Source organism: Canis lupus, chromosome 1, assembly GCF_048164855.1.
Source record: "Canis lupus baileyi chromosome 1, mCanLup2.hap1, whole genome shotgun sequence".
Classification (NCBI taxonomy): Eukaryota; Metazoa; Chordata; class Mammalia; order Carnivora; family Canidae; genus Canis; species Canis lupus.
In genome coordinates, this window is record NC_132838.1 from 86074162 (window position 1) to 86099586 (window position 25425).

The 25425-nt window shown below is 39.1% G+C and overlaps 1 protein-coding gene across 1 annotated transcript in view; it reads right to left on the reverse strand.

The window, feature by feature from the left end:
* Positions 1-25425, reverse strand: part of TMC1 (transmembrane channel like 1) — a 118405-nt gene that overhangs the window by 45881 nt on the left and 47099 nt on the right. Inside the window, exons 7-8 of the mRNA XM_072779409.1 lie at positions 16732-16838; positions 13927-14025 (exon numbers count right to left, since the gene is read on the reverse strand). Coding sequence (XP_072635510.1) covers positions 13927-14025; positions 16732-16838 — 206 coding nt within the window. The remainder of the gene's footprint in view (positions 1-13926; positions 14026-16731; positions 16839-25425) is intronic.

The window sequence follows — 25425 nt, forward strand, 5'->3', positions numbered from 1 at the left end:
GTGTCTCTCATGAATAAATAAACAAAATCTTTAAAAAGAAGAAAGAAAGCACATAGAGAGGGATTGGTCACCTGCCCAAAACCCAGAAATCATCCCAGGAGAGTGATAATTGGTACGATCTCCTGCACCCAGTTCAATGACATCTTGTTTCACATTTATCAGTTAAGGGCTTTGCTTTCTCTCGGCCATTTTAAGTCCAATCTCCTCTACTCTGTCCTGAGATTTCCGACTGGCCTTCCCATCTCAGAGCAACAACAACAGAGCGTAGTTAAGTACAAGCATTTTCCTCTTGTCTGGTTTAAAGATATCCTAAAGTGTTCATTTTTTCTCCCTAAGTACAACACATATCATTTTCTGAACACCTCCATTTTTCCCTGCAAACAATGCTCACCTCATTTCCATGCCTCTATCCCAATGCTTTGTGACAATGGTTGTAGCAACATCAATCAATAAATTTTGTTGAGCATCTAGCATTTGCTAAACATGTTCCCTCATTTCAGAATCCTTACACAGATCCTGTGAAATTGCTCCTGTTAGGAGCAATGAGTTTTCTTCCACTCTTAGTATTGTCTTCCATGAAGAGTAGATTCATAAATGTAACACCCCAGCTTCTCCCCACTTCCTTATGCTGTCCCCAGGGAGAAAAAACTAATCCTATAATAGAGCATGGAGAAAAAAATGGGGATGGTGCAAGCTACCTCTCTTCCCCATCCTGAGACAGCACACATTGTGCCCTACCCCTGGAGGAGGGAACGCTGTCCTGGTCTTGGGCTGCTGTGTAGAAAGTTCTGGCTGTGAAGCTCACTTGCCCATAGAAAGGTGCCACATTCTTTAATATTGGCTTTAACAATAATAAATAATGGTTATTATTTATAACAATAAATAATAAAGGTGATATGTTGACCTCCATCTGCCTAATGCTTTGTCTTGTTTCTGGTTAGCTCACAACCTGGTTGAACAAAGTAGGAGGTGTATCTACCATGACTCCCCCATTGAGCAAAGACTCAATGGCCCTATTCCTACTTTGCAGATGAAGAAACCAATCTTTAAAGAGGTTAAGTAACTTGTGTACACTCACATAGCTAGCAAGTGACAGTCTGAACTTGAACTGAGTCTGTCTGATTCAAATCCATATACTTCTTAACTGCTGTGCTCTACTACTTCTCCTGAAGCTTTGCCTTCCACCCTTTGTATCATGCTAATGCCATACCCTCCCAGTAAAACAAAGAAACAAGAAACCCTACCAATCCAGCGGGGCCTTCTCTGACATACTCCCCTGGATTGAACCATGGTGATGCCAGGGCCTCTTGAGAAGGACCTGAACACCCCTTCTGAAGACTTCAAAGGGCCTCATCTCCATGTACTTCAACATTACAACTTGACATCATTTTCTAGTTCATAATGGCGGTACTGGGATTAAAAGACAACTCCAAAACAACATGAAAGGAGAACGCAGATGGATAAAAAGCGTCTGGTGAGCTTGTTAGGTTAGCACAATAGCTACAGTGCCAGCTGGCTTATCTGGTGTGTGTACATTCAATGGCTGGCACTTCATAAATATTAGACGGCAACCCAAAGGGGTAAGGTTCAGTTTTGTTTTGTTTTGTTTTTCTTTGTTTTGTTTTTGAATCCTGATTATTTCACAAAGATTTCTTTAGTTTGCCTATTCCTACATGTACAGTTAAGCATGTAAATGAAAGAGGCACTACTGAAGAACTCAATTTTAAAAAGCTTTATCCAATCCATCATAGCAGCATATTGAAGGGTGACTTTAAACAGTCACTCCCCCTTTTACCCTAGGGGGCCCCTACATTCCACGCATCTTTGCCTCTCCCTTAAAACTCCAACAGTAGACATCTGGAAGTGACTGCAATAGCAATGATTCCCAGCCTAGCCAAAGTTCTATTCAGTTTCTATGTCAGCGTCCATGGCTTTCCCTGTGGGAGCACTCTCCCACCCCAAAATCTGTGACAGAGAAGCCACAGTCAGAGCCAAGTTTCAAATGAGCATGAAACATTCCCATTCAGCTCTGAGTTCCATCCTTGCACATCGTCTATTAAGATTCTAATTTCTGTTTGAGTGCTGCAGCTCATCTAGCTCATAGTCATCGACACATTTCCCCAAGAAAGAGAATGTTTTGATGATGTCGCTAGAAATCAACTCATATATTTGTTTATCTCACTAACTTTTATTGAGAATTTACTATTTGCCAAGCACTACGCATAGATGGAGTAAGATACTGGATAGCAGAGGGCCCTTAAAAGGTTCTTATGAAAAATATCATCTTCGTAAGTATTTGTCACCTGAAATTATATTAGACCTCCATCCCTTTGGTGTTTATCGTAACTACAAATAAATAGTTACTGCAAAACACAACATTCCATCCCCGGGATGGTAAATGAGTTTCAGCGTCCTTAACAACACTTTTCAGTTTGTAGTAACCACCAAAGCACTATTTCGTACAAAAAAAAAAAAAAAAAAATCTTGAAGTCAAAACTGGTGGAAAGGAAGACATAATTTCTGACTATGCCTACTGAGCATATGTAAGGGATAGTGGTGCCACAGCATGGGGTATGTTCCTACCTTTCTCTGTACGGGTACCAGTCATTTATACTTTAGTGTTAAAGTTGCAAGTATGAGTGAAAGATAGAACATGGCATCACCTAATATCTGATAAAGTGGACAGAATCAAGGTGAGAAGGCTAACAACACCCATTGCAAACCTCAACTGACTTCAAAGGACACCAGCCAGGCTGGTACCTCGGTGTACCTGCCGAGATCCTGCTCTGGCCACCTTCTTTCTCTCTGCCCAGACTCATTAAGCTTCAGCCTCATGCTTTTCACTCACCTCTGAGTTTCCTTTCCTTTTGCTACAACCCAGATCTGGAGATGTAAAACTGACGCTCTACCCTCTTAGCTAGGGAGCATGGAGATTACAAAGAGGAAGCTGGGCTGAGCTTTAGCAGAACTTCTAGTTTCCAATAGATGGAATTAACTACCTGTCTCCAGGACGGAAGTCCATGAGCTCTGGCCCTCAAGAAGCTGTGAGAGGACAGTTGCTTTTCGTGCCTATCCATAGATCAGCACCCTTGTTCTTCTGCCTTCTTTCTAGAGAGCTGCCATGGTTGGTGCCCCATACCCCTTTCTGGCTTGTGGATACTGTGCTCTCTCTGTCAGGGCTCTCTCCTTTTCTTGTCCCTCCAAGAAATGAGCATTTGAGTTAGGTATCCTGAATAGGCATTTAAGGAATGAAGTGCTTATTAAACATCTACCATGTGCCAGGCATTGTGCTAGTGCTTTACACACACAACCTCGTTTATCTTTAATGCCAGCCTGCTAGTTAGGCGTTAATTCTATTATTTGACACATGACAATTAAGAGGCTCAGAATGGTTGTCTAGTATCTCACAGGGACTATGTGGCAGGACTCAGACTCAGGTCTGTCTAAATCCCATGACTGAGTTCTTTTCATTATGCAACTCTACATTTTAAACTACACTGACTTCTGTAAAGAGCATTTCCATTTGTCTTCTCTGTGCCGTGGTCCACAACTAGCACTAATGCTGGGAATTCTAGATAGAGGCCCAGTGCCTGATACACATCTTATTTGATTGGATATCCCACAGAACCCTTTTGCTCAAGAGGTTCCCCCAAACCTGCTTCTTCCTTCTATCTCCTAACCCATCTGTCACTTCAGTCAGAAACCTGGATATTCCATTATCCTTCCATTTTCACCCCTAAGTCACATGCAGTTACTAGCTTAGTCCTGTAGTTTCTGCCTCATGATCATGTGTGACACTGATCTCTTCTCTGTACACCACTGCCATTCACAGGCTTCTCTTCCTCCATCTTATTCTATGTTCGACTAAGTCCCATTCAGTACTCACAAGATTCACAAAGAATCTTCTAAAGGGTAACTGACCACATTTCCATCCTACTTCAAAACTCTGTGCTCCCCGCTGCCCATAAAGTCTGACTCCTTAGCATAATGAACGAGACTGTCCTCCTTGATTAGATACCTTTTTTGTATGACACACTGATCTGTAAATATGCAACTTTCTCCCTAAATACCAGCTTTGCTCAATCACTCATGGGTATTGAGTGCATGAGACCATTTCCTGCCTCCATGCCTTTGTGCATGCGGGTTCCACTATTTGGGATGCTGTTCCCCGCTATCTTCCCCATTTCAGAGCCTAGTTTATTTCTACTTTTCCTTTAAAACCTGTTCAAACTACCTCTGTAAAGCCTTTACTGACCTCTAGACCAGAACCACTTGTTACAGGGAAATGGTCATTTCCTTCAGGGGTACAGAGCTCCAGTACACGATACACTCCCCAGGACCCCACTGTCCCTCTACTGACTGTATCCCAGGGTAAGTATAGTGACTTCTCCAATTAATACTTTTGGAATGAACTAGCTGTACTTGCCTAGCCCAAATATGACTTCCTTCCTGTAGGGAAAAGCTTTCCCAGGATTAGATGGACTATTGTGGAATCCCATATTAGCAGGGCCATTTGTCAGAGTCTCAGATTAGTGCTCCAATTTGGCCTGCCGGAAGTAAAGAATGTGAAGTTCTGGTGTCCATCTGCCACTCCTTTCAAACAAATTATTCACAACTCAGATGGAAAACAGAGTTATTGCTTACTGGGTCCTCTCAGATCTCTAGGAAACTGAACTCTAGTAAAGTGTAACACTGAACCCTCCCTCCCTAATGCCTCCATGTGCCTGGGCCATGTATCTCTTAGCTTGAGATCCTCACATTGTTTGGCAATTGTTCATTTGCACAGCCAATTAAACCAAAAGGTCCCTTGGGCAGGGAAAATATATTAGTTATCTTTGTATTCCTAGCATCTCACATTCAATTTATGTTTGCGGAATGACTGGATGAACAGAAAAATTGCTTCTGGTGGTCATTAGTGATCCTCTGTGAGATTAAGCTCATTCAAATGATCATCTAAACCACCTTTTTTTTTTTTTTTTCTGTTTTTCCTCACTCTGCTACCCATTTTAATAAAAGAGAGTAAATCATTCAAGACAGTAACATGATTATAACAATCTTATGTTGGAATTTAATGAATAAAAACACCAAGAAAGTGTCTGACAGACACGAAAGCTGCCAAAATTCCCTAACTTTTTCAACTGTCTAATTGCCTAAAACTCTTATAAAATAAGAAAATCTCAGTGCTATAAAATGAGCTTCTACATATAGTTTCTTCCCAAATGGGAAAAATGGTCTTTTATTTCACGAGGTAAAGATTAAAAACATTATATTACAGGGTTTTGTTATTCAATTAACTTCTGATCTTCTAAATCTGCCTACTAATTCTTTGAAGTAATGAAAAATGAAGCATCATAAAATCATATAGAAAGAGAAATGTATCTGGTTATATGGACACAGCCTGTTCTAGGAATTACCTTCCCTTACTTCATCTATTTTAAAAAGAGTTTTTGAACAAATGAAAAAAAATATAGAGAAAATAAACTACTTGAAAAAAAATGAAGTTCAGAAAATTTCATTTCTATATAAGTAGTATATATTTTATTTCAAACATTAAAGTCAATGAATATAATTTCAAGTACAATTTATAAGCAAGTATTATTTATTGGAGATACATGATGCTGGAACATGGAGTAAAGTTTTTACTGAGTTGTTTTCAAGTATTTTCAACTTTCAGTAATCTATTGTTATAGTAGACATATCAGACTCATCATCTGGTGCTATTTGTTTATATTATGCGACAATTTAATAGATTGTGAAATTCTAATCTGACTCAATGGCTCAACCTTTAATCTATTAGGTTGACAGCTAATATTTAGATATCAGCAAATTCCTACCAGGCAAATAGAACTCTCTCAAACAATCTTAACCTCTCACTTACTGATATTTATTGATATATGGTACTCTTACGTATTGATAGACTCTTCCTTGGTCTCCTCAAATGTAATTTTCTCCTCTCTAATCTGTTGATCTTTTAAGTTCCAATTTTGATAATGCCACTACTCATCCACCACTCTTTTGAATTACTTTCAACTACTCTGAGAAAAAATAAACTATCACCAACTAGATTCTAGAGGGTCCCAGATGTCTTGATATACCTTTCTATCTCTGTAAGGCCGTCCACTCCGATGCTCCTTCGTCTAGTTTCGCTAACCTGCAGCCAGTCCCTGGAATAAGGCAACCTTCTCCCATAACAGGTCCTTTGATTCGCTGTCCTTGTTTTCTAGAAGGCCTCTCCCCTCTCTCAAATTGGGAGCTGGTATTGACTTCTCAGAGCCCAATTCAAATGTTACTTTCTCAGAAAAATTTCCACTCTCCTTTACCTTCCTCTCTTAGGCTGTAAACCAGGTCAGGATCTCTAATATATCTAAATGCCTTTACCTTTCTTCTGTAGTACTTGGCACAGTCACAATTACATTTATTTTTGTGATTATTTGATTACTCTACTATAAGTTTCTGAGGGAAGAGACCTTGTTGGGTTTTGCTTCCCTTTGCTTAGCATCTGGCACATTACCTGGCATCTGGCAAATCCTCAATAAATGTCCACTAAATTAATTAAAAGAAGACTTGGTTCTGGGATCACACCCAAAAAAGGGATGCTATTTTCATGCTGCAACCATGACATCAGGATCCTAGACATCCCAAATTTCTGCAAAAAAGAAGGTGGGCTTTGTTTGGCCAGATGCAGCTTAAGGAAGATGTTGAAAACTGAAAGTTGTTGCTGAATGAAAGAAAGCACTGATAGAAATGAAGACCTTGAGGGATCAGTTTCCCAAGTCTGCAAAATAAAAGGATACCAAGAAAGCTAAAAGCAGACCCAGAGATCTCTTTTACCACGAGCTGTAGATGTATATGAAGAAGTCCAGGAGTAGCAGATTAAGAGGCCTATGAGTGAGAGCAGATTTGAGATGCCTCTTCTTTTAATCAAACTTAATGAGCCTATTAAACCAGAGGGACCTGTACCGGATTGAGGAAATGAGCAAATATGGGACCAGAGATGGACAGCCTTTGGATGCTGCCAATCTCAGCGCCTCAATCTTGAACAGCCCCCATAATGTTCAGTCAAGTTTTCTAAGGAGTCTAACTATGGATACAAAGGAGACAATCCTTACCCCTTTCAATCATGGGACTTTTATTTCAGGGAAGAGCAATATATCTGGGTGGATGTGGTAATCTACAGGCCTAGCTTTGTCCCCAAGAGGCTTAGCAGTCTGGCTCGGGGTCATATGTCTGCCCTCACCAAGAGATTGTTTATCATCTAGGAATTCAGTCTCTGTTACATGAGGCTGAGACAATGGCAGAGGCAAAGAGGTTATGTTGGTGTATTGGAAGCTTGTTGAAACTAAGTAAGAGCAGCACAGCAGCAACAGTTCTGATCTAAAGTAGAAGAACCAAGTCACATTTTCAGAGCCAACAGACCCCTATAGCAGCCATATAAGTGTGCTGCTCAGATAGCCTTCAGGAGACAGCCTCCAGATACTACTACTTTGTATCAACCAGAATGGAACATAAATGTGCTCATCCTGAGACCATGTCCTCTGAGGTGGCCCCCAGGCCATGATCCAGAATGATGAGAAATACTAGAACCAGTGATATGGGATTTCTCCAATGGATATACTTCGCTTGGAGACTCACCAGTGGCCTAGCCAAAACTTTTTCCAAAACTGTACTGCAGCCTAAGACTTCCTACTCAATCTTCCCCTCTTCTCTCCTTCACAGGAGTCTGGCCAGAATTGCTAACTGGAGACCTTCCCCACCTACTCATGCTTCCTCTCCCCTTCTATATTTTCCCCTCAAATTATCCTGAATCTAATATTGTCTTGATGTCCATTTCTTAGGAAACCTTAAATGATTTGCCTTTTAAAGAGGGCTTCCTGAAGAACCCTCATGCACTGTTGGTGGCAATATAAACTGGTGCAGCCACTATGGAAAACAGTATGGAAATTGCTCAAAAAATAAAAAATAGGGGATCCCTGGGTGGTTCAGTGGTTAAGTGTCTGCCTTCAGCCCAGGGTGTGATCCTGGAGACCCGGGATCGAGTCCCACGTCAGGCTCCCTGCATGGAGCCTGCTTCTCCCTCTGCCTGTGTCTCTGCCTCTCTCTCTGAGTGTCTCTCATGAATAAATAAATAAAATCTTGTAAAAAAATTAAAAATAAAAATACCATATGGTCCAGTAATTCCACGGCTGGGTGGGTATTTTTCTTCTTTTTTTAAAAAGGAGTTTATTTATTTATTCATGAGAGACACCAAAAGACAACAGGATCACACACTGAGCCGAAGGCAGACACTCAACCACTGAACCACCCAGGTGCCCCTGGGTATTTTTCTGAAGAAAATGAAAAAGTAACTTGAAAAGATATCTGTACCCCCATATCACTGCAGCATTATTTACAGTAGCCAAGATTTAGAAGAAACCTAAATGTCTGTTGATGGATGAATGCATAAAGAAAATGTGGAGTGTGTACATATACATGCATATGTATATATATGTATATATGTGCATATGTATACGTGCATATGTGGTATTATGTATATGTGTGTATATATATGTACGTGTTATATATATATGTGCATATGTATATATTATATAGATATATAGATATATAAAATGCAATATTATTCAGCCATAAAAATGGAAGGAAATCTTGCCATTTGCAATAGTATGGATGGGCCCTGGGCATTACGCTAAATGAAATAAGTCAGACAGAGAAAGACAAAGAATGTATAAACTCATTTATGTATGGAATTTTAAAGAAAAAGAAAAAGGAAAAAACTAGCTCATAGATACAGAGAATAGACTAGTGGTCACCAGAGGCAGGAGGGAGAGGATGGAAACAATGAGAGGAAGAAGTAAAAATGTATAGCTTTCCAATTACAAAATAAACAAGTCATGGGGATGCAAAGTACAATAAGGAGACTATAGTTAGTAATACTATATTGCATATTTGAAAATTGCCAAGACAGTAAATCTTAAAAGTTCTCATCACAAGAGAAAGAATTCTGTAGCTGTGTATGTTGACAGATGTTAACCAATCTTATAGTGGTAATCGTTTTGCAGTATATACAAATATTGAATCATCATGTAGTACACCTGAAACTAATATAATGTTGTAGGTCAATTATATCTCAATAAAAAAGGGAATACTCTCTGAAAATAAAGATGCATTTGAACTACTGAAATATCCCTTAAAAATATGTTATTCCATATGTATATCACAAAAATACCTCTTCTAAATGTGGCCAGTACAATAAAAGATGAAGGAACTTAGGAGAACTGACATATGTCTGCGAGAAAACACTGTCGCTCTGGAAGATTATTATTTAAAAGAACTGTTGATGCTAATAAAATAAGGAATGGAATTGTTTCAAAATATTCAGAATGTCTGCAATAGTCTCCTTTGAGTACAGATTTCAAGGGTGGTATGTGGCATAAGTGGACAGGGCATAAGGAATCCACTGGGGGTATGGTAGAATTAAACCAACAATTTGACATTAAAATCAGCCACATTTTACTTTGAATTTTGGTACCTCCTCTAATTACCTGGGCTAGATTTGACAAACTGACTAACCTCTCTGAGTCCCAATTCCCTCACCTACCTATAAAAAGATTATTGGGGTGTCTGGGTGGCTTAGTTGGTTAAGTGGCTGCCTTTGGCTCAGGTCATGATCTCAGGGTCTTGGAACTGAGCCCCAGGTAGGGCCTCCCTGCTCAGTGGGGAGTCTGTCTCTCCCTCTGCCTCTGCCTTCACCCCCTTGTGCTCTAATGCTCTCGCTCTCTCTCAAATAAATAAATAAATAAATAAATAAAATCTTAAAAAATAAAAGAAATTTTTTTTAAATTTTATGTATTTATTTATTTGAGAGAGAGAGAGAGAGAGAGAGAGTTGGGGGGGAGCATAGGGAGAGGGACAAGCAGACTATATGCTGAGTGTGGAGCCAGACCTGGGGCCCATCCTGGGACCCATTCTGGGACTCTGAGATCATGACTTGAGCAGCAATCAAGAGTCCAATGCCCAACCAACTGAACCATCCAGGTGCTCCTATAAAAAAGATGATTGATCTTCATTCTGAAGGGTTGTTATGAAGATGAAATTTAATGTATGTTCCTATTTAACACATGAGAGGTGTTAATTCTCCTCTCCTGCTCCTTTTAGGGCTTCACCCACCAAATCTATGATGACCAGCCAAAAAGGAGAGGCAAAGTCCATTCACCATTTATCCTCACACAATGTACAAGATGCTCACAAGCTGGAAAACTGAGTACATTTCCCTTTATTCACAACTCAAATCTTTACCCAAATGATCTCACCATCTGATATCAGCTCCAGCTCCTTCCAAATGTCACTTCAGCTCCTGTCTCTCTCCCTTACAAGAATATCAAAACTGCAGTCTATTTCTCTTTATCATTCATGCATCATTCTTGTGTCTCCAAGTGTTTTGCCAACAAAGACATCCTCTTCTTCCTGACCTAAACCCAATCTTCCAATTCTACTGCTTCAAATGATACCACATCTGCCAATTGAATTCATAGCACACACATGAGACAACTCACTATTTTGTACTACTTTAATAAAATATTTTTTTCCTCCGAATTAGTAAGACTCACTGCTAGGTACTCAATAAAAGGATAAAAAATGGTGCTTTGTAAACCATGACTGAGAGGCTATAAGACTGTCCAACATTGCATATATCAAACGGTGTTTTTCTACTTTTAATTAAAGAAAAATTTGATGAGTTATGATATGTGTTTACAAATAACAGAGCACTGAGCTCCAGAGAGATACTTTGCAGGTAGGGGCTGTCCCGAAGGAAGTTCCAAGTTTCCAACATGAGACTCCACCTTCCCACCTCCATCCCAAAGGTTTTCTGACCCTTCACATCATATAAGCTCCTCTGCCACAAGAGGTCATGCTTGTATCTCTTTCGCAGTATTCTATAAATCGTTTTCTGCTTCTCTTCATCTGTATTTACATGGAATTGTTTAGCTAAACTGGCACATTAACCTTCTTCGATGCAACGAGCTAACCCATAGCTGAATTAGATTGTTCAGGCACTTGTTATCTCTGCCTTAGGCCTGAGACATGTATTTTCCTCCTGGCATCTCCGTGCTCTTTGGAAGTGCAGAATTCTGTTTGTAGGGATCTCAAGGATAGTTAATGATTTCCATAGTGCCTCCCTCCATAGTGCCGTGATAGATGGATTAGGAGCCACTAGATAGCTATAAGACCCTGAATTTAAAAAAAAAAAAAAATGCTTCTGTGACTCGGTTTCCCTAATTTTATAATGTGAAATATGGGATGGAAGAGCTCTAAAAGCATTTCTATCTCTAAAAACCTTTTATTTTATGTTAAATGGCAAATAACTGAGTGGTTACAGTATGCAGAACAATTAAGAAAAGGTGTAAATGAATAATATCACTTTAATAACTTTCTTATTTTTTCTTGACCATTTATATTCTCTTAGAGCTTTAGAGTTGGTTTTAGTCAGACCTAGAATTATAAAGGAAAACGAGTAACACAGGCTACTTTGGTTTCTGTCTTCCTCTATCCACCTACAAATAGCATTTCAATAAACTGAACATGAGAGAACTATCAAGAGCAGTCATAAAATCTTGGTGAACCCATTGATTGCCCAGATCTCCCCTAGCTTCCTCCTGTATCCTCCGGTGAGAGCTCCTGATTTGCCCCTTATAGCTACCTTCTTTATTTTCCTCAGCTGATTAATACCTTTCAAATTCCTAATCGACTTTTTTCCCCAACTTTTAAATTTCAGTTAATTGACAAATTTACAAGTGCTTAGGCTTCATTAAATATATGTTTACAAATAAAAATCTTTTCTTAATACTTTCAGTTCTTTTCTCTGGTTTGACTAAAACATCAGAAAATGCCAATGATATTATTAGTTCTTGTTTTTATTAACCAGACTGGAAGTTTATTATCTTGCTAATCAGAAGAGAATAAGACATAAAAGCAGTTTCAGGGGAACATAGTAAAAAATTATTTGATATTTAGAGAAAGGGTGGGGAGAGAGAGAGAGAGATGAGTGGGTGGATGGAAGATAACAGAAAGGAGAAATAAAAGATAAGTAAAATCTAACTCAGAGGTCATATCCTTCATAAATCCTAGACCTTCCCAGGCAAAATTAACAATCACTTCCTCGCGGCTTCCCAGTGTCTTTTTCTTTTTTCTATTTTGCTAACTTAGCATATAACGTTATGATATACTAGTTGACTATCTTCTACTGTCATGAGTGCCTTAAGATCAAGAATCATGTCACCTTTATCTTTGTAAAACAAACATTTGTTTATATTCAATAAATAAATGTTGAATTGAAATGAAAAGTCCAACTGGCAAAGATGATTGGAGATTCCAAATGCCACAAAATTGGGGCTGCCACCATGCCTTATGCTTATTCGCTAGCTTGCCTTGCTTACTCAAAGACTGGGAACTTTTCCTTAAGTTTACATTTTCTGGAACTACTCACATAAATTAATTTCTATGGCTCTTTTCTCAAAGCTCTATAAATCCTCCTCTTACTCAGGATTGTGAATCAATAAGATTCAATAAGCTTCTGTTGGTTAAGTATCATATCAAGGGCTTCAAAGAAGATGCAACAGATATGATCCCCTCTTTAAGAAGCTCACAATTTCGGGGATTTAAGGGCAGAATTCTGTAACATCTGTAAAATATACCTATCGATACTATTACCATGAGGAGTGTTTATTAGTTTTTCTTTCCTCCTTTTATCTTATTCTCATTTGCTACTCTCCAAAAATTCCTTGAATTAACAATTTCCCAGTCTCTACCTTGCTACTTTCTTATCTTCTACACTTTCAAATATCTCTGATCTGGTTGCTATTTTAAAAAGAATGTGTGGAAATGAGTAGTTGCCACAGAGTTGAATCAAACTCCAAAATGATTTTTCTTTTTTTTTTTTAATCTTTTTTTTATTTTTTTATTATTATTTTTTATTTTTTTTATTTTTTTTTTAGTTTTTATTTATTTACGATAGTCACAGAGAGAGAGAGGCAGAGACATAGGCAGAGGGAGAATCAGGCTCCATGCACCGAGAGCCCGATGTGGGATTCGATCCTGGGTCTCCAGGATCGCGCCCTGGGCCAAAGGCAGGCGCTAAACCGCTGCGCCACCCAGGGATCCCCAAAATGATTTTTCAATGGCCAAAGATGGGTCTCTGCCACAACAACAATCCCCACCCAGGGCAGCTCAAAAAGTAATACTATTTTAGTATTACGGTCGAGTAATGTCCACATGGGTATCACAGTGGAGTGATACTTATTTTAGTCCTATTTAGAAGGTAGAATTCAGTACTGTTTAGTATTTAATATTTAGCTTTATTTAGTATTGACTACTCAGTAATACTAAATAGATTTGTTTAGGAAGCAAAACGGTTAATATGAAATGTTAAAACTCTAATTCCCTAAGAATCCTATAAGATTTTTCAAAAAGCACATTTGCAAACTCTTCCTTTGTTCTTTTCCAAAGCCAGAGATAAAGATATGTGTTTCAAGTCTTTGATCTCTTAGTTTGCCTTCATTCAGTAGTCTATATTCACATTTAATCATGTTATCATATTCTGAAACCAATTTTCGTTTTTTCTTTCTCTTCCTCCCTCCTGTTCTTTTCTTTTTCTTTCTTTCTTTCTTTCTTTCTCTTTCTTTCTTTCTTTCTTTCTTTCTTACTTTCTTTCTTCTTTCTTTCTCTCTCTCTCTCTTTCTCTCTCTCTCTCTGTCTGTCTCTCTCTTCTTTCTTTCTCTCTTTCTCTTCTTTCTTTCATTATTCTCTTTTTAGCTGGGGGCAGGGACTTATCTCTTAAGACCTTCAACCAGCCCCAGAAGAAGAGGCAATGGGGTTTCAGATAGTAAAGAAAAATCTGTCCTCCTACCAATACAGCTGTGTAGAGACACTTACATTGAAGTCATACAACACACCAAAGTTTGCTGCAGATGCCTCTTCAGCTCTGGGAACTGTTTTCCTAGGTAAACTGCCATATGGCAAACCCCAGAGGTACTATATAGAGAAGCAAAGAAAGCAGTTAATAATTGGAAACAAAGTCTGAGCCACACATGTGATCACAAATGGTTTCATTTAAAAGCACTTCTTACACATTTTCATGGGGACTCTGTGAGTCTCCACGTGGGGTCCCATTTTCTGGGAATTGACTACTGAATCCAGAGTTAAGAACAAAGGGAGTGCTAAGCACCCTGCATTTTAAGTTCAGTGGACCACCAACAGTTGGGCCAACCACATTCCCGGAGGCTTGCTGAGAAGCCCCACTACCCACCACCAACTCCAAACTGGTATCTTGTAGGGGAGGTCTGGGGAGGAGAAAAGAGGCCTTTGGGGGAACTATAATGTTCAAAAAAGGAACCATACTACCCACATTTTCATATGGGGTTACCTCTTAGGGGTGGGGGTGGAGGGAGATTCTCTCTTTCGTATTAAGGAAGAGAAGACTTAAGTGAATCACTCATACAGTTTGAGAGTGTCAAATAGGAAGAAAGACTGCACCCTGATTGTATTTGCCTAGCCACTAATTCAAGTTTACTACTTTGATCTTATGCTACCAGATTCAAAGAGGAGTTACTAGGGACAAAGCCAGCCAACGAGGAAGAAAGAATAAAGTTCTAGCAGGTGTCGGGGAGAACTAGAAAAAGCACCCCTGTAGCCCAGGGCAGGCACATGGCTCGCCAAGCAGATGCTGCTTCTTATGTAATATGAAAACTTTCCTTCCCTGGGGCTGCGAGTGGAGGATGAATGTGGCTGGAAGCCTGAGTGCAGAGCTTGACAGGGCAGGAGCTGGAAATCAGCCTCTAGTCCTACCTGCCACTCAAGCTGCATGGCTTTCATGGAAACTTCTTGGCTTCCTAGGACTGAACAGAGCAGAAGGTGATTCCTTTCCATGCTGTCTCAAAGGAAGGCTGAATGAGGCTGGTGGGTGGAGGCAGAGGGAAAATGGAGCCCTTTTGCCAAGAGGCGACCCACCCTGGCCACTGGTGGTTTGGTAAAGCTAGCACATCCTCTTTTGTTCTTTGGCTGGAGGTGGTAAGCATTGCCCAGAAAACAGGACGCCCCTCAGCATCTAACACAAACCTGTAAGAAAGCATCCAAAGACAATATGCTTCTTGGTTCTGGGCCTACACCCAATCAGACACAGATTAGCTCCCTCTGCTATATATCGGGCATTCTGTAACTCCATATAGCGAGAGCGAATCAGCCACAACCTTTCATTTCCATGGAGGCTGTGGTGTGGGGGAAAGAGCAAGCACAACTGATAAAACATGTCTACCTCGAGTCTGACACTAAGAAACGTCATCATAGCCCCTGAAGAAGTTTCAGGTTTCCTTAGAGAGATGAGAGAAAAAAAAAAAAAAAAAAGCTTGGGTTAATTTGAAATAGGTGACTTGCATTCTGCTGCATTTGCCTGTAAGTTTTCACTGGAGAGATAAACTGTATAACAGGACTTCTGATCTGTGTCCACTGTCTCCTAAGAGCCAGATAGCTGTAGAACCTTGGGAATTATCTCAGGGATTATAAAACCAGTGAATTAGGTTGCAAACTCTTGGGACAAAGGACTGAATCATGGTCTTATTCCCAGAACAGCTTTAAAAAGCCTCTCTCTGAAATATTGGTTAAACCCAATAAGAAACGCGTGACTATTTCCACATTTTTAAATGGGGAAAGAAAACTCTTCTATAATCTACCTCATAAATTCGTTGTGAGGCTCCGTAAGTAAAAGAAGTGAAGGTGTTTTTGCGCTATTAAAAGCTAAAACTTGTCATGAATGTAAGGAATTATTAGGATTATTATGCCCCTGGGGAGGCTTTATACAGTAACTGGCCCTGATTCAAAACCATGGGGATAACATGTCACTCAAAACACTTAGTTTTGGCTGTTGGCAATGCTGTTCCGAACAAATTAGCTTTGAAATAGTGGTACCTGAAAAGACCCTTTGTAGCTTAAATAAAGCCTAACCTGACTTTTGTATGATAAGTAAGCGTCCAAAGGTCAGAGTCTTTTTAACTTCTTATGGATAAAGGCTCCAACCTCAGTCTTGCTTCCTGACCCTAGCTGATTGACTCTTTCCCCCACATCAGCTCAGGGCTTTGTCTTCTTCCATCTGGAAGCACTATCTTTTTTACTCTCCTCTCTGACCTTGATCCAGAAGACCCCACCCCTCTGTGTATCTGTATGTGTGCCTGGAAGGGAAAGGGAGTATCTGGGTTATCTTACTTTACATCCGGGGAAAAAAAATTGCTCATTTTGTGTTTCTTCAGATAGAAAAGCTAAATATCCTGGGTTGCACTTAGAAGCATTTCCTTCAAAGCAAACTCGGTAAAATAAGTAAATACAATTCACAAGGTGTCAAAGCCTACCTTTTGAGCAATTAACATTTTAGCACAGGGACCACGTTGGGAATCTGAGAAAAGCCATGAATCCTTCCATATAAAAATGTACATTTAAATGTATACACGATGTTTTATATATGATTTCAGGAGGCCCATGTACCCTTTGGAGCAAGAATTAGAATTTTTGGCCAATGAGGACCATTTTGCAGATTAACCTCATTGCACGTGCTATGACTCCAAGAGTGGCTATTGCCAGTTAATGATGCTATTATTCAGAAGAGAAAAGAAATTTTCTAGAACAGTGATCACATGAGAAACTTATTTCAACTTTTTTTTTCCCCCTGTAAACTGGAAGTCAGATTCTTACCTCTGGCAGCATGATGAGGCTGAATGTCAGGATGAAGAGAACCATATTAACCCCATACATCCATCTCAAGAAGAGGAAGTAGGAGGCCACGGATGAGCCAAACTGACCTATCAAGAAGAAAATGAAGGGTTGAAAGGTCAGAAGCAAACCAACCAAAAGCCATGTCTTGGTGCTTTCCAAAATAAATGGGCTCATGACAACAGTTTGGTCCTTTCCACATTGACAGTCTCCAGCATTCTCTTTCTATCCAAGAAGAGAAAATGTTATTGGTGGTGGAAGTGCTCTCTACCATGTAGGTGCAGTTGTGTGCAATTATTGTGACCTGCGCCTTTAGAGCCCAGACAAAGGTGAGCTGCCTCCGGCTTAGCAGCCAGCATTGCTACCTGAAGAACCCATTTATTCTCAGAGTTAATAACGTTTAAGTGAGGGAATACCTGTAAAGTGGTTATTACAGTTCTTGGCCCTAGTTAGCTACCATTATCATCATAATCACTGCACTTCGGCCACCTTTCTTTTGGGCAACAATGCTCTCAAAACCCTTTACCACATCCCGGATGGACAGCTTTCTTGCAGACCATCCTGCACTATTTATCTGCATCATTGGCATTTCTGAGGTACAGCATAGAAGCTGAAGTCTATTCACCCACTCTTCACATATTTATAGTATCTTCTGGGGGCACCTGGGTGACTCCATCAGTTAAGTGTCTGCCTTCGGCTCAGGTCATGAATCTGGAGTCCTGGGATCAAGCCATGCATTGGGCTCCCTGCTTCTCCTTCTCCCTTTGCCTGCTGCTCCCAGCTGTGCTACCCTTCTCTTTCAAATAAATAAAATCTTTAAAAAATAAAATAAAATATCTTCTGTAAAGAATTACCTTAGATGTGAAACACAATGTCACAGACAGGGTTGCTGCTCTAATACAACTTACATTTTAGTGAGGTATGGAAATAACAGAGATGCAGGAATTTTAAAAATAAATAAATAAACATATGTATTTATCATAATATATATGCTATATTCTATTGTATTTCATATTATGTGTACATAGAGTATGTATCATATATATCATACATATTATATGCATATTCATATACATTGTATAATATCTGTATATTATATATGATCTATCATTTAGGCATGTAGCACATACTTGATATATATGTATTATACATGATATGCAAAATTGCATATGATTATATCATTATAACAATTATATATATGTGACAATTATTGCCAGATAGGTCCTAGAGAGAGGAAGGTAAAAAATATCAAGAGGGTTGCTTTTGGGGATCCCTGGGTGGCACAGCGGTTTGGCGCCTGCCTTTGGCCCAGGGCGCGATCCTGGAGACCCGGGATCGAATCCCACGTCGGGCTCCCAGTGCATGGAGCCTGCTTCTCCCTCTGCCTATGTCTCTGCCTCTCTCTCTCTCTCTCTCTCTCTCTCTGTGACTATCATAAATAAATTTAAAAAAAAAAAAAGAGGGTTGCTTTCAATAAGCTCATTGAGGAAGGTATATTAGAGAGAGTAACATTTTCTTTTAAGATTTTATTTATTTATTAGAGAGAGAGAGAGGCAGAGACACAGGCAGAGGGAGAAACAGGCTCCATGTAGGGAGCCTGATGTGGGACTCGATCCCAGGTCTCCAGGATCACACCCTGGGCTGAAGACGGCACTGAACTGCTGGGCCACCTGGGCTGCCCGAGAGAGTAACATTTGAGCAGAGGTCTGAAGTTGGAGGAAGAGATAGCAGTGCCCAGGCTGGGGAAGAACAGCTCAAGCAGAGAAAAGAGCGAGAACAAATATCTGGAGGGAAACAAGAGCTCAGGCCAACTGAGGAACAAATCGAAGGACAGCGTGGCTGGAGCCTGATGAACAAGGGGAAGAAGTGACAGATGAAGATGAAGAGACAAGCCAAACCACACTATGTAGGGCCTCCTAAGGACACATTAAAAAATGAGATTTTTATTTTAAATGTGTTGAGAAGTCACCAATAGGTGTTAAGCAGCAGGACTGGGATTGAGGGGAGTAGACTGTGACCTTTAAAGTCTCCTTGGCTTTGGGAAATGAATTGAGAAGGGACAGACAAGAATGAGCCATCAATGTGCACATGTCACAGTGAAAAGTGATCTGTCTAAATCCTATTTACTGAGAAAAAGAAAAGAAAAAAGAAACCCATTATCCTAAATCAAAGAATGAAAGAGGAAGAAAGAACAGGAATGTGAAGTCTCAGGTTGAGATTTCACCAATTAACAAAAGCCCCACTTTCTTTGATCATCACTTAAGGTTCAATATCAAGTTGCCGGTTTTCTTCCCAATTCCCAATTCCCCTTTTCAGTTGCCCAAGAAGAAATGATGAATCTGTGCAACCACCCACCAGATCAGGCCCTTTTTCCTGACTCATTCAGCAAAACACCTCCAGGGCCTGAGAGCTTTCTTGGCTCTTTGGCTTTGCAGCATTACGGGTGGGGAAACATTATTGCAGAAGGAGGCTCGCGTGAAGCAGATTCCAGTCTCTGCTTAGTAAAATGAGGCTGAGATCACACTAGAGTCATGCTTCTGTTTCTGAAGTTTCTATTCTGTAGGTGCCATTCCCATAACACAGTGACAATTTTTATAGAAATTTTTTTAAAAAGTCAGTGTCTAAATGGATATTTTTTCAAAATCAATTATCTTCAAGTCTGAATTTTTGGATTCATTTCACTTTGTAGAGGAAAGCGGAATTCTACAAAATTTCTAAAAGCATGTGGTCTTGATAAACATGCCCTCAGGTACTGTAACCAGATGCATTGGGCCATCTCCAGAAGGGCTACGCAGACCTGCCCGTCCCAGGACATCTGATCATCCACCTGGCTCCCAGTGATTTCATATCATTTCATGGCTGTTATCTATGTTCTCTGGTAACAACTGCCCATGGACTCCCTCAGCCAGGTTCACTTGTCATGTTTAATTGAAGGCAGTAGACTTCCACCTTATTAGTCATTACAGTTACTCATTAACTGGAGAAGGAACTTCATTCTCTAGGTATCTGGAGCAAGCTTCTCCCTGAAACACATGGCAGATCTGGTTTAGAGGCCCAAGCACAGGATTCTGGCTCATCCTTTCCTCTCTCCTCCCCTCAATCCCTTCCTTCCTCCTTCCCTTCCTTCCTTCCTTCCCTTCCTGCCTTCTTTCTTACAGTTTCTCTCTTCTCATTAGCACCCACTGCCTGCCCTCTCTCAGCTCCCATACACAACCCCTAGCAAATGAATTTCTTAAATTGAGTACAGAGTGTAAATATACCTAAAAGCAAAAAAGAGGAGCAAATTAAAATGTTGCAGAAAGTATCCCCTCCCTCTTATATAATCCACATCCATTATGGATGAAATACACTTAGACTCCAAAGCTTTCAGGCTTCAGTTTTTCACAATTATTCTCTCTGGAAGTAGAGAAATAACAATGAAGCACCCCTCCTATCCTTTTTTTCTTTTTTCTTTTTTCTATCCTTTTTTTCTTTCCTCTCTTCCTTCTTCTTCCTCTTCTTTTTTTTCTTTTTACAGAATCCTATATCTAAAGAAAATGAATTTCAGGAAAACAGATTTCATTAAAACTAGTGATTGTACAAAAGACCCAGATGCAGGTCAAAGAGATCAAGGAATCCAGAGAACATTGTTCATAGCAGAGGGCAGAGAACAGTAACAAAATAAAGACTGTAAAGGAGAGAAAACAAATCAACTGGTTGGCATCCAAGTTCTATAGGACGTTTCCCTGTCTCAAAACAAAAGCAAAAAAGGAGAAATTTCCCTCATCACATCCACTTATCCTAGTGGTTCTGACCAGAGGTTGGTGGCTAAATCTGGCATTTACTGAAAAGAGAAACCTTACTATAGTGTATCTAAGAGATCATAATTAAAGAAAACAGTCATTCCATGTGCTTAGTCTCTTTGATAAAATTGTTTTATTCTTGTAAAGAATAGGAAGTAGTAGTAGCAATAATAATAATAATAATAGGAAGTAGTAGTAGTAATAATAATAATAATAATAATAATAGCTGATATATTTTCCTGGTCAATTATGCAGCGTTATTAGTTCCACTGTGGGGATGGGGAACCAAAAAGTTAAACATAGTATTTGCCTGAACCAAGACTTGATTAATAATAACAATAGCTAGCATTTAATGAATTTTCCTTCAGACACCTATTTTGATGTTGTGTATTGATTGATTTAGTCATCGTGGAATTCCTACAAGAAGAGAAATCCTCTGCTCTCACTTTACAGAGACTTAGGCCCATGGGTTACACAGCTAGTAAATGATGGAACCAGGGTTACATAGGTAGTTATGTAGGTAGTAAATGATGTAGCCAGAGTTCTAAACTAGGTAGCCTTGCTCTGTAGGTGTTTAACTTCAAATCCAGATCTCTCTTAACCACGGTGCTATGTTGCTATTCAAGTGGAATCATTAATTACATTTAAAAAACTCGATAATATATGGAGTAAATAAGCCATGAATGTGTATGTCTGAAAGAATATAGGCAATATCTACTAATCAGCTAAGGCCATTCACATTCATAAATTGGGATGCTGCCCAGAAATTACCAGTTCCTTTTTTTCTTTAATCTGATTAATAAATTCTGTTTCCATAATGAATTATTAATACAGTAAAACTGAGTCCTTGGTATATATTCAAGTGAGGCCGTTTAAGCTTATGCAATATTCTTGTTGCTGAATTTTCTTGCATTTCTTTTAAATTAAGGTTAAAGTTCCACCTCTCCCTCTGGTTATTTATTATTAAGGCAAAGTAATTTGTAGCCTGTCATCATGCATAATTTCCTCCTGAACAGATGGGTAATAAGACAGGCAGACAAATATGAGCATTTCTAAATGGGAAAAGACCAATTAAATCACCTGCTGTATGAGCACAGTATAAATACCATCTTGTTAGGCTAGGACATGAAGCATAGTTGCTTTCAAAGTGGTCTAGGGGAATTAAATGTGGCAAATTTGATTTGCATTTTCTGGAGCCCTTAGGCCAGTAGAGAAACATGAGGTTTAAAGTCTGTTCTTAGGGTTGTCTATCTGCAGATCTTTCCTATCTGAAAAATAGTCTTTCACATTTTATTTCAGTGCCATACTTTATTATTAGGAAGAAGCAGATTTCAATTCTGAGGAAGACTTGTAATCTTCAGCTTGAAGGACATTCAATGATTTAATCCATGTTTTTGATAATAATTCTGGAGTCACAATGCATATACATTGTATTTCCTGGGAGTACAAATACATAGCTTCTTCAGTAAAATATGCAATGCAATGTTGTTAATAAGGTACATCCTTGTGAGTAATTCTAGGGTTTTTAGCATGACCTCTTCACAAGCATTCCCCTGTAATGTAGAATTTCACAGCATCCCTTTGTGGCAGAAATGATCAAATCTATTTTTGATGTGAAAAAATAAAATTGGGAGTCCTCAAATGATAACCTGATCCACAGAAGCAAAGAGATCTAGGCCTTACTGGTATCAAGATGGATTCAACATGAGTTTTAGACTTGATTTAAGTTCCCCTCTCAATTCTGCAAGTTATCAGAGAGTTTTAGGGAAACTCAGAGAAGACTAGTAATATGGGATTCCTTTAAAAATCACACTTAAAAATTACTTGCTCAGTATTATCTAGAGATTTAGCAGAGAATGAGGGCAAATGCATCAGAAAGATTTAGGAATGGGGCTTAGCTTCTCTTGTTTTAAACATGCCTCTGACTACAATCCAAAATTTCTTCAGTTTTTAATTGCTTATTATTTTCCCCAGACAAACTCATATAACACAATTGGATGTTAGATCAAGCCTTGCCAGTCTTTATCAGCATTGCATGCCCAGTGCCTGGAAACAGACTTAATAACACAGGCACTCAGTGAGTATTTGCTCAATTAATCAGTACAGTCAAGTTTATTTTGAAGATTAAATGAAGTATTACATGTTAGACTATTCTGACTTTCAAAAGGAATACAATAATATTTCTGAAACTTCTGTAAGATTAAATGGTCATTTCTATAAGAGAAAAGCATTGGTATTAGTTTTACAATATGAAATATGTATTTTATAAATACGGTACATGTTTAATCTACTTTTTTCTAAGAAGAATTGGCAGAAGGTAAATTATGCAGGCCTCACTCCCTAGAAGTCTGTTTCTCATTTAACTGTTTCAATAATTTATCACTCAAAAGTATAAAGAACTTCATATGCTTACATATAAATATTGTAGTGATTGTAAGTTATAAGTCATAGAATGGTAGGTTGTAAATTGCCTTGTATAGGAACCAGTTAAACCTCAAATTTGGGGGAAGTTCCAAATGTGGAAACAGAGGGCCCCAGATATAAAATGATATAATACCCATACTATAGAGCTAGTCAGGGGCTAAATGACTTCAACCTTTAGAAAACTGATTGCACGTTCCATTTCTTTTCCTATTTCCATTTAGTTAAGTTTCAAAGACCATCACAGAGGCACTTGGGTGGCTCAGTGGTTGAGCACCTGCCTTGGGCTCAGGTCAATATCCCAGGGTCCTGGGACTGAGTCCCACATCAGGCTCCTCTGAGGGAGCCTGCTTCTCCCTCTGCCTGTGTCTGCCTCTCTCTGTGTCTCTCATGAATAAATAAATAAAACCTTAAAAAAAAAAAAAAAGACCATCATTGAGGGGTGCCTGGGTAGCTCAGTTAAGTGTCTGCCTTTGGCTCAGGTCATTATTCTAGAGTCCTGGGACAGAGCCCCACATTGGGCTCCTCCCTGATCAATGGGGAGTGTGCTTTTCCCTCTCCTCCATGCTCGTGCTCTCTTTCTTTTTTCTCTCTCTCAAATAAATAAAATTAAAAAAAAAAAAAAATTACACATACATGCTTCCCCATCTTTGGTAGGGATCTTTCTATGAGATGGTTAGTCTGACCCAATGACTTTGTTAGTACACTTCATACTTTTCAACTAATACAATAGCCCAAAAGCATTTAGTTTACTGATGATTATCATTAACACCATAACGTATTAAGCATTTATAGATTATGTATGTATTTAAATAAATAACTTATTCAAAAATAAACACATAAAAAAAGAAGCACATGAGAAAATGGGACAGAATTCCCCAAATAAGATAATGATCAAGAAATCTATAACTACTCCTTCTGCCATTGCCCTAGTAGAATCCACTCTGGGACGTGATGCCAGAGAAAAAGTGTATAAAATCTTCCTTCAAGTATCAAATGAGCAAGCCTCATTGAGAAAACCACAAGCTTTGAGCCCAGATGAACTTCACCTTACATCTCAGCTCCTCTAGTAACTAATCCTGGGACAGTTATTTAACTGCAAGTTGAAAATAAAAAGGCTACAGTGCACATTGCAGGGACGGTAAAGATTATGTGAAGTGTTTGTAGAGTAGCTAAGTGACACTCAAAGATTGGCGATTGTGGCAATTGTTGATGGAATAGAAAATAAGGATCAATTCTCCCCAGTGAGGCAAAGCACCATTAAAGGTGGAGAAATCAGGATGACCTAAACAAATCAGAAATTGTGTATGGAAGAGAAAATAATTCACATTTGCTGGAATTATCCAGCTGACTGTGCCCAATTTTCTGGAGGAATTGGGGATGAAGGAAGATAACTAAAAGTTTAGTTGATGGCTCTTAATCCCTCTTTCCCACAGTAACACACATGCTACATGGTAGTCGTATGTGTCACTCATTCCTGTGTGAAATTTCTGGCAATAAAAATAATTCCATCTGTTTCTGTCCCACTTAAGATAGGCTACTGCAACACATATGGGGATGACATTTGTATTGAGACAAGCTAGAACCTGCTCTAGTGGACCTTCAAAATAAAGAATTTGCAAATGTACATATTTTAACAATTACTACAAATTTCTTGGAATACATCTCATGACTGATCAAGATTCAACCCTACCATCTCATAAATGAATAGACTGAGGCCCAGAGAGATTAAATGACCGCCTCAGAGTTGAATGGCTAATCTGCAGCAAGTAAGAACCAAATCCAGAGTTCTTTTCACACAAATTGTATCAAGACCTTAATGTTTCAAATGGTCTTCTGGTACCACATTTCATCTATATACTTGAAACTTAAGGATTCCGTGGTGTCTCTCCTTTTCTGATGGGTCTAAATTCCTTTTCTCAGAATGGTAAGCATTTGAAGAAGATCTGCTATTTAATTTTATTCAACACATACTTATTAAGGTCAAGCATATTCTAGGTCTGGTGATCTAGGAGCAAACCAAACCTCTGCTTTCGTGTCTACTGGAAGGAATAAATACAAAATGAAATGAAGTGAAATTACATTTAAAAATTACATTGAAAACACGGTATTTTAGATAGCAAGTGTTAAGGAGGGAAAAAAAGCGATGATGGGGGGTGATACAGGAATATGTGGGAGGAAGTGCAATTAATTAGTTGATGTATTTTTAATTCATTGCCACTTGATAATGAGAGACAGAGGACTCAGGATAGGCACTCCTAAAACATGCCCAATCATGTCCATGAAATATCTATCAACTCTGTTATCTCCCTATGGAGCCTCCATTTTAATTATGCAATGCCACATTTAACCAGCAGGAAAACCTGCCTCTCAATCAGTAAAGTCAGGGAGGAAAATCATAGCCTAGCCAAACTCTCAGAAACCAAAATATGGCAAGATTGTGCTCAGAATTGTTTGAAAAATTATCCCTTTT